General features: G+C 35.4%; 1 protein-coding gene across 2 annotated transcripts; it reads right to left on the reverse strand.

Annotated features, from left to right (window-relative positions):
* Window positions 1–1,280: 1,280 nt before the first annotated feature.
* On the reverse strand, window positions 1,281–2,751 carry LOC132634130 (lignin-forming anionic peroxidase-like). 2 transcript variants are annotated; one of them, XM_060350432.1, is made up of 3 exons: window positions 2,562–2,751; window positions 1,924–2,421; window positions 1,281–1,831 (listed from the first exon to the last, which is right to left on the reverse strand). In XM_060350432.1, the coding sequence occupies exons 2-3, from the start codon at window positions 2,105–2,107 to the stop codon at window positions 1,443–1,445; spliced, it is 573 nt and encodes a 190-aa protein (XP_060206415.1). In that variant the 5' UTR covers window positions 2,108–2,421; window positions 2,562–2,751; the 3' UTR covers window positions 1,281–1,442. The 2 variants fall into 2 exon arrangements, with proteins under 2 accessions (XP_060206415.1, XP_060206417.1); XM_060350434.1 differs by having other exon boundaries at window positions 1,924–2,088; window positions 2,230–2,749.
* Between the last annotated feature and the right edge of the window lie 7,284 nt (window positions 2,752–10,035).

Consider the following 10,035-nt stretch of genomic DNA (forward strand, 5'->3'; position numbering starts at 1 on the left):
CTTTTGTTAGCATTAGTATTGATTTGATTTTTGTTGAGTTTTATTTGAGTTACTAATATCATTGGGCTATAAAACTTATTTGACCATTCAAAATTCTACTTCCAAGCTTGAAATAATATGTTAAAAGACAAAAAACTATGAAAAAGCTGAAAGACATTTATAAATAAATATTTTTATGCATAAAATATGTTTGAAATCTTATAAATGTAATGTTGGGTTGGTTTGATTCGGTTTAATTTTTTTTAGTTAAAACCAAATCAAACCAATAGTGTTCGGGTTTTTTTTATTAAAACCAAACCAAGTCAAACCAAACCACTTGTCGAGTTTTTTTCTCGGTTTGATTCGGATTATCGATTTGGTGCGGTTTGTCGGTTTGCTTTGTACACCCCTAAGTCGTTTACAATATAGAGCATGTAATAAATACGATCTTATAATTTAACTTCGTTTTACTATTTTGTCTACTGGTTTTTGCTCTATTATTGTATGAACAAGATTTTCACTTCATCATCTTATATTTTTTCAATTGCATACAAATCTTTTTAATGAAATAACGAATAAAGTTAAATTACACGCTTATAACACTCCATAATATGCCGAGAAACTCTAAAAATCGACATGAAATACGGAAGATAAAAAGATAACAACCTAAACAATAGTTTATTGAGATTAAAATATTCGTTTAATCAAAGAATTGTTATGTCAGAACCCAAAAATCAAAAGGCAATGCTCATACAAAAGATATTTTTCCAGCTAGCCAGCATATTGTAGAATTAATTAGATTGCGAATAATAATAATAATAATAATAAAAAAAACTATCCATATCCCATCACCCAAAATTGTACTATCATATTAAACAAACTAAAAGGAAACAACCATGAGGAGAAAATGCAAGGAAAAACTTATGCATTACCAATGTCTAAAAGAAGCTTAGTTTAAGGATGTCTAAAAGAAACTTGTAGGCAAATTGAAGTTTGATTTAAATGTGAAATGCCCTCTGAGCTTAATAAATTTCTTTCATCTAATTGATGGACAATATTTTGAATCTTTTTCATGCAGGCAAAGATTAGTATTATTTTATTACATAATGAATATTATGTAATAAATGGACAATCATAATCTCAAATTTTGAGGGTCTGACTTTTATGATTGTCAAAGCTTAGACTACTCCATTATTTTAGAGAAATAAGTACACAGATCGATTAGTAGAGATGTATAAGAAAGGTAAAGGTTAAAAAAGAGGAAGTAAATGAAGCATTGCACCAAACATGACACAAACTTTTTATTTGCACAAGAAAAAGTACATCAGTCTTACATAACAAAGAAAAGAGTAAAAGAGATTACACTTCGATGCATCAAACATACAAATATGTAGTTGTATAATAATACAAAATCCAACATATTCTTTTAGAACAAATAAGGGAGATAATAATACATGGAAGAACTAATTCACACTGCCACAAACTTTTCTTATGATTCCATTTTGACCAGTCAGGGGACTGATATCTCCCATTTTGATCATAGCAGCAGCAAAGACGGATGAAAAAGCTCGAGGGCTATTACTGTATTCAGAAACAATGCTATCTGTTGAACCTCCACTAAAAAGAACTTGGTCTGATTGAAGAAGACCTTTCTTATCGATGAGGTTCTTGAAGTGGTTGTTATCTAACTGATTTGGTGTAACTAGATCAAGAGGTGCAAGATTTCCGTTCTCTCCTTCTTGAGGACATTGACGTTTTCTAGTGCTTGCAAAACTGACATCAATGTCTGTTCCATTTCCATAAATCCGATCACGGAATAGAAAACACTGTGCTTGGCCTATTGTGTGAGCCCCTGGAGATCAAAGAGCAGATTAATTTCCTATAAAATTTTATGTTACTGTTTGAATTTTGAATTATAAACATAAATGTTAATATTTGGATCACCTGACAAGGCGACCATGTCTCTTGTGTTATGTCCGTTGCTGTCGAAGCTAGAAGTAAGTCTATCCAGAGTGTCAAAAGGATTTGGAAGATCTGTTTCTGCAATTCTCTTACTTGCCGAGGTTAAATCTCTCCTTCCAAGTTTTACTGTCCATGACGGGCCTCCCACTGATATTGTTTTTTGCATAGGATTACTAATTCATTTTTATAGTATAATACTATATACGCCTTAATTTAACCGGTGACCGGTGTAATGGTTTGTTTATTGTGGTCTAGAAAAATATTGGGAAACAAATTATGTAAACTTACAGCAGCTGATGCATCTCGAGCTGCGACGACAAGTATGTCAGCACAAGAAACCACCTCGGGACGTAGCTTTTCCACTTCTCTCTTTGCATCTTCTATGATTCCATAAACTCTTGCTGAACCAAGATTTGGCAAGGCAGTCTTCTCACTCTCGATTGAAGGGGTCTCATCAAGTAAGATGGAAGCATCACAACCCTAAATCGAATAACACCATTTAAAGCATTAATTAATTGGAAAACAAATCAACTGATCAAGGAAATCAGAGGATCATGTTGATATACAGACAAATTCAAGTAGTATGCGTACATGATAAGCATGAAGGAAGAAAACATAACTACATACTCCACTGGACAAATAGTCGGAACAATGGGCAAACAAACTGGATCACCTATAATACATCAAATCAAAATTTTATAACTATAATTTTTTTTTATAAATATTTAGACACATATGGTTCTTCCTTCTTGCTTCTGATTCAACATATATAATGATGATATAGTCTCTTCATTTGCTTGAAACTGTAGAATATATGAACCTCACTTAAGTGCATTTAAGTACTATCAATTTCTTGATTTGGAGAGTATTATAGGTAATGAAAGGGCTCAATATTGCAGTTAGTATATGATTTTTATTTCTTGTGAATTAATTTTGTTACATTGTACATTAATGATAAAGAAAAGTAATTTGTTTAAGCATAACATAAATATTTATTTCAACTATATACTTAACTTTTACAAAAACTTCTTGCAAAAAAAAAAGCCGACAGTGACAATGAATAGACACAATATATAATTACTGGTGAGAGTAACTCCCAATACGAATAATGACACTGTAGTACGTGCTTGAGATACAAGAACTTCACGCTAATGACTTTTCATTCAATCATTTATTTAGTCTATTTATTAGGTCAATTTATTATTTGGTAGTATAAAAATATTATAGAAATAATGTTTAGATGAGGGGTAAAAATGGCATTCAATTTTATATGAACATTTTGGTAATTTAACTTTTCACTTGGGAGAGCGTGAAAATAGGATCTTCTCACTTTTATAATAATATGATTAATACCATTTCCAAGTTTTTCGATATAATATTTTTTTTACTTGTCTGGCGACATAGTAATGCATTAAAGTTTCTTTCCATATTATCAAGCTTTAATTTCGACATTCCAAGTTACAATTAATTTTAATTCTTCGGTAAGATTCATCTTACAACCACTAAATATTACTATATATCACAAAGTTACAATTAATTTTTAGAAAAGTTCATTATTTCCTTATATAATCAGGACATTAGGAATGTAGTAAATTTTATTTTCAAATTTTTAAGTGTTTAGTTAAATGATAGTAGAACTTTGAATTAAACCACTTAAATTTTTGTATCACCAATAATATTCTTCACAACAAGAATCAAGGTATTGTATTGTAATAAATGACTAATATTTTATTAACTTAAAAAACTTTTCCCAAGTTATATAATAAGACAACGATGACTTTTTGCATACAAAGCTATAAACTATAAGCATGTATCAATGACTAGTTATATAATAATAGCAAAATTTTAGGAGCCTTTAACTCTTGGTGGGCTAAAACAAATGCTTTAATGGTCTTAACCTTGAGCCACCCATGCGGCCTTTTCTGGTTCGTTTGATTTAGAATTCGCGACTTAAGTAGCACAAAAAATAAAAAGTTGAACCAAACTAGTACAAAAAAAAGAAAAAAGAACATAAGTAGTATTCACGCACGAAATTCGTGCGTGAAAGGACCAAACTGCATAGACGCAGTTTTGGCCTTTCACGCACGAATTTTGTGCGTGAAAGGACCAAACTGCAAAATTGCAGATCAGGCCTTTCACGCACGAAATTCGTGCGTGAATGGGCTCCAACATATATTGGCCCCATCTTCCCCACCAGCGATTGCTCCCTTCCCCACCCCCATTAAAGCCCGTTCCAGTGGTCCCACCCCCCTTAAAACGATAATTTCGTGTTATTTTTCAATCCAAAACTCAATATTCTTGGTATATTGAAGTGTAGGAACAAGTTTCTAAGGTTGGATTTCGGAATAGAGCGGCGTATAACATATTTCAAAAACTCCAAAAAAGCTTCAATCTAGGTATTTCACTATGAATTTTCTATTACATTGTTAAATATATTATTACCCTAAGCATGATCATTGTATAACTGTTGTGCATTACTGGGTTTTTTTTTTTTTTTTTTTTTTTTTTTTTTTGCGTTTTTGGGCAGTCCGTGCACTGTTGGGACTGCCCATTTTTTCATTTTTTTTATTTGTTTATCTATTGTTAATTAGTTAATTATTTATTGCTTGTTTATTTAGTATTTGTTAATTGTTGGATTAGCGACTTAAGTATTTGTTAATTGTTGGATTAGCGACTTAAGTATTTGTTAATTGTTGGATTAGCGACTTAAGTATTTATTAATTGTTAGACTAGCTATTTCAATTGTTAGACTGGATAATTATTTATTTTGTTTTTGTTAAGCCAATTGTTTATTTGTTAATAATTTCTTAATTGTTTCATTAGTTAATTAATTGTTTATTTGTTAATTGTTGGATTAGCGACTTAAGTATTTGTTAATTGTTGGATTAGCGACTTAAGTATTTATTAATTGTTAGACTAGCTATTTCTATTGTTAGACTGACTAATTATTTATTTTGTTTTTGTTAAGCCAATTGTTTATTTGTTAATAATTTCTTAATTGTTTCATTAGTTAATTAATTGTTTATTTGTTAAATATACGATAATAATTTATTAATTTTTTGATTAGTTACTTAATTGTTTATTTATTAAATATGTGATAATAACTTGTTAATTATTTTATTAGTTAGTTATTTGTTTATTTATTAATTATTTATACTAATTGTATGCTAACTAATTTTTAATTATTTGACTTATCTTTATATTTTAGGAATGAAAACCCTTAGTTTAGGATTCTTAACCCGTAGCTTAGGATTGAAAACCCTTAATATAATTTTCTATAAAAGATTACATAACTAATATTACTTGTTAATGATTTATTTAAAATACGTAAAACAGATGGGTCACCACAATCTTTAATAAAATATTCGATAAAAGATTACATAACTAATACTAATACTACTTGTTAATGATTTATTTAAAATGCGTAAAATAGATGGATCACCACCCTCTTGATCCGGGGCCCTTCGACCGACAGTTACTGTATCTTCAGCCCGAGCATAGGTCGCAACATATATGGACATCCGACCTGCAGCCTGAGTCTCAGGTCCGTACCCGGTTAGGGGACTCAGCATGGGCGATCTTAGCTGCTCGCCCACCACATCCTCGTGTCCTGGATATACTACGTCGGGGCGGTATCTACCGGTGCGTCGAAGTTGGTCGGGTACAGCACGATAGGTCGCTAGTGACGGCATTGATTGAGAGGTGGAGACCAGAGACGCACACATTTCATCTCCGCACCGGTGAGGCTACCATTACCCTTCAGGATGTGGAGGTCATTTATGGGCTACAGGTTGATGGACGCCCATTGTATATTGAGGAGCCTCCTGTGCTGCCGCCTTATCGGGGTGAGTTGATTAGGCTCACCGGTTTCACGGCTCTGGATGGTCATATTTCCGGCCAGAGTCGGCTTTTGTTGTCGGCCCTTTACGCTCACTTGCGCCTCACAGACATGCAGCATCCAATTGGAGAGGACACGCCTCAGGCTGATGTTGATCGACGTGCGCGTCTATACCTACTCATCATATTAGGGGCCATCCTATTCCCGAACACTTCGGGTTCGCATATGAGCTTGAGGTATCTTCGGTATATCGACAATCTCGCCGAGATAGGATGTTATAGTTGGGGCGCTGCTGTGCTGGCCTACATGTATCGAGGATTATGCCGATGTTCTATGGGCACGAGGGTAGAGGTCCCTGCATTTTGCTCGCTTCTTCAGGTAATATATTTAAGTGTGTGTAACTATACACAAAATATATTTATTTAAAACGACGACTGATTTTTTTTTTAATTGACTATATTAGATATGGGTGTGGACTAGGTTGAGACCTTTTCAGCCCATACCAGCTGACCCTCCCGCTGACTATCTTACTGTCCCGATGCCATACGCGCGGAGATGGTCGCGAGGCGTACGCCGACGTGTGGAGACGCACCACATCCTTCTCCCGTTTAGGGATCAGCTAGACCGCATGACGGCGCAAACGGTATGTTCATATTTTGGATTCACACGCTAGACCACATAACTACTATTTTAGTCTTTTGTTGTTAACTAGTTCAATTCTTTTTACAGGCTTTTATATGGACGCTGTATGATCATATTTTGGATGAGCTGCCGGCGTTTTGTAGGGCTGGTCAGCACATGTGGATGTCGCGGTGTCCATTGATACATATGGATATCGTTGAGTATCACGCGCCCGACCGCGTGTTACGGCAGTTTGGGTATGTACAGAATATACCCGTGGCTAAGGTTTAGGAGCATGACCACTATGCGAGGGACGAGCGTGCGGGCGTCGATGATGCATGGCGACTCCATATGCAGCAGCAGGTCCAGAGTTGTGATGTGAGGATATCCACAAACAATATCAAACGGTGTAGTGCGTTATGGCATGCACAATATCAACGATGATGAATCTTTGAGTGATTATTTGGGATCGTCGGAAGAATATCGTGATTTAGTATTCATAAATGTTCTTGAGATGTATGTTGAAAAGATACCTCGGGAAGAAATCCCTCAAGTCCAGCCTATTCATGGTAACACATATGGGGACTTTAATTCCTATGGAGTCATTTTGAGTGGTCAAGTGCCACTAGAAAATCTAACCCAGCAATTTAATCAAGCTTACAATGAAAATTGGTAAATATGAGTTTTTTTATATTATTATTACGTGTAGTAGCATATGTTTGTTGTATGAATTGGTAATAACCAATTTTCAAATCTTTATAGGAACTATTCTCAAAACTCACCAGTGGTACCAAATATGGATGTTGGTCAATCCTCTCAGTTCGGTGGAGTTGATCATTCTCCACACCATGACAGTGCTTATGAACAACAGTAAGTTCATCACCTTGATATTAATTTGTCTATATATATGTATGAAGTTGGTATTTAAAATATGTTATTTTTCATGTAGGAGGATGAATGCACTTAATAATGAAGATTTTCCTAATTATTATGAGTCATCATCAAGTGATGATGATGAAATAGCTAATAATGCAGAGGTAACCGATGATGAAGACGATGACGATGTTCAAGTTGGTATGACCAACAGTATTCCTCAAAGCCAAAACCAACAAGAACCAATACACCACCACATACCACCATCGATGGCTGAAAAACCAACTTCTGAAAGCCCAATTCAGTGGCATTCTAACAATATCCCTTATCTTGATAGCCTGCAGGGTCGTGATGATGCATTTGTCTTCACAAGAGAAGATTATGATAGTCGCTTAAAAACTTGGATTGAACCTAAGGATCTCAACAAAGATCGATGCTACCTTGCAAAGGGAATGTTGTTCGCATCCAAAAAAGCTTTGCAACGGGCTGTCAAAATTTATTGTTTTAAGGACATGAGGGAGTTTAAGGTTCATCTATCAACCTCAAAGATATGGAGGATAGTTTGTAAACGACGGTATCAAGGCTGTGAGTGGTTGCTTCGGGGAATTGTTAAGCCTGATGGTATGTGGGCTATCACAAAATTCCGCGAAAGACACACTTGTGATATGGAAGAAAATCGATCAGATCATTATAATTTAGATACAAACATGATTGCTCAAGTGTTACTCAAAGACATTGCCGAAACGCCAAGGTAACTTATCCTACCTAGTACATTATATGTCTTATATCAATTGAAAGATCATTACTAAATGTTGTTTGTTTAAACTTGTGCAGGTTCCCCATCAAAGATTGTATTCGAAACGTTCAAGCCGTATATAGAAAAACTATAAGCAACAGAAAGGGATTTCTCGGGCGTAGACGCGCTTTTGAGATGGTCTTTGGAAATTGGCATACTTCTTTTCGATCGCTGCCAAGGTATATGGCAGCTCTACAACATTTTAATCATGGTACTGTTGTAGAGTGGCGACTTATAGAGGGTAAAATCTTCAACTTCGTATTTTGGACATTCAAACCATTCATTGATGGTTTTGCTCACTGCCGACCAGTGATATCCATAGATGGTACACATGTATATGGTGCCTACGACATCAAGCTCCTAATTGCAATAGGAATGGATGCCAATGGGTCAATATTTCCTCTTGCTTTCGCAATTGCCGCTAACGAGAGCAACGACACATGGGGGATCTTTTTGACCCATTTGAAAACTCATGTTATTAAGGATCGTATCGGCATATGCGTGCTGTCTGATCGTCATAAAGGCATATTGCACAATATGGATAATTTACCGGGGTGGCAGCCTCCCTTTGTTTACCATCGCTATTGTTTAAGGCACTTGAAGGCAAATTTGTAATCAACGTTTCACAATGACACTTTAAACAAATTGATGTGGGGGGCTGCGATGGAGCATCAACAACGAAAATGGGCTGCAAAAATGGATCTGATCAGGTTAGTGAGTGAACCCGCATACGTTTGGTTGATGAAGCTCGATGTTGAAAAATGGACGCTTCATGCTGATGGAGGAAAAAGATGGGGCATGCTCACAACAAACAGCTCAGAGTCTTTCAACGGCTTGCTGAAATCTGCTCGAGGACTATCTGTCACCGCAATGGTGAGAATGACTTTCAAGCAGGTGGTGGAGCGATTTGTTGTTAGGACAAGGCATGCCAGAGCGATATTAGTCGACGGCGGGACATGGATGCCAAAGCCCTTCAAAACTATGGAGCATTATAGGAAAAAATGTGAGCGTCACCAAATGACCGAGTATGACCCAATTCAACATGTGTATGAAGTTAGGACGGGTTATTACAACAGTAAGGGTGGAAACGTGCATACCGTTTATGAGGCAACAAGAACATGCACTTGCGGTAAGTGGCAAACGTACCACATGCCGTGTTCTCATGCTGTCAAGTGCTTCGAGAGAATGAGAAAAATGGTAACAAATTATGTGGCGGGGGAATACAAGGTCCACAGTTACCTTAGAGCATATTCCGGCAAATTCCACCCACTTGGTAATGAAGCTTATTGGCCAAACGAGCCGTTTTCGATGGTTGCTAACAAGGATTACATTAGAAAATTGGGCATTAACTCACGGAGTCGTAGACCCAATCAAATGGATGTTAGTGAAAGAACTTACTCTCGCAAGTGCTCTATATGTAAGCAATATGGCCATGACAAGCGTTCATGTGGGCAACAACGCCGTGGTAGTAGAAGCACGTCTCGAAGTAATAGATCCTCTAGAACTTGAAGATTGTATTGTTATTGTAATTTATTATTGTATTGCTTTGAATTAGTATTGTAATTAAATGGAATGAATTATTTTTTAATTAGTATAGACCTCTCGTATTGGATGAATTATTATTAAATCAAATATTTAAATTTTTACATTCAAATATAATAAAACACTTAAATCAAAACCCTATAAATATTACAAGTTTCAAAACTTGCTTCGGGGCACTTTAGAACCCCTAAAACGACGATCCAAATGTTTAGGTGGACTTGATGTAATGAGCCGACATTATTGTACGCAAAAAAAGATATTAAGTTTTATATAAAATATTGATATTTTGGGATTTTAAAATATGACTAATCTTTGCCCAAAGTATGGAAAAAAACGTGATTGGAAAGGTAACGCAAAAAAAAAAAAAAAGCCGCACCATTAACGCACAAAATTCGTGCGTGAAAGGCCAAAACTGCATTTTTGC

The sequence above is a fragment of the Lycium barbarum genome, chromosome 3 (genome assembly GCF_019175385.1).
Source record: "Lycium barbarum isolate Lr01 chromosome 3, ASM1917538v2, whole genome shotgun sequence".
Taxonomy (NCBI): Eukaryota; Viridiplantae; Streptophyta; class Magnoliopsida; order Solanales; family Solanaceae; genus Lycium; species Lycium barbarum.

What these genes read in the sequence shown, in the direction of transcription:
- LOC132634130 (XM_060350432.1), bottom strand. Translation starts at nt 2,107, where the DNA reads ATGCAAAAAACAATATCAGTGGGAGGCCCGTCATGGACAGTAAAACTT. An exon ending in AGACATGGTCGCCTTGTCAG is followed by an intron (nt 1,832 to 1,923) that starts GTGATCCAAATA and finishes TTTGATCTCCAG; the next exon opens with GGGCTCACACAATAGGCCAA.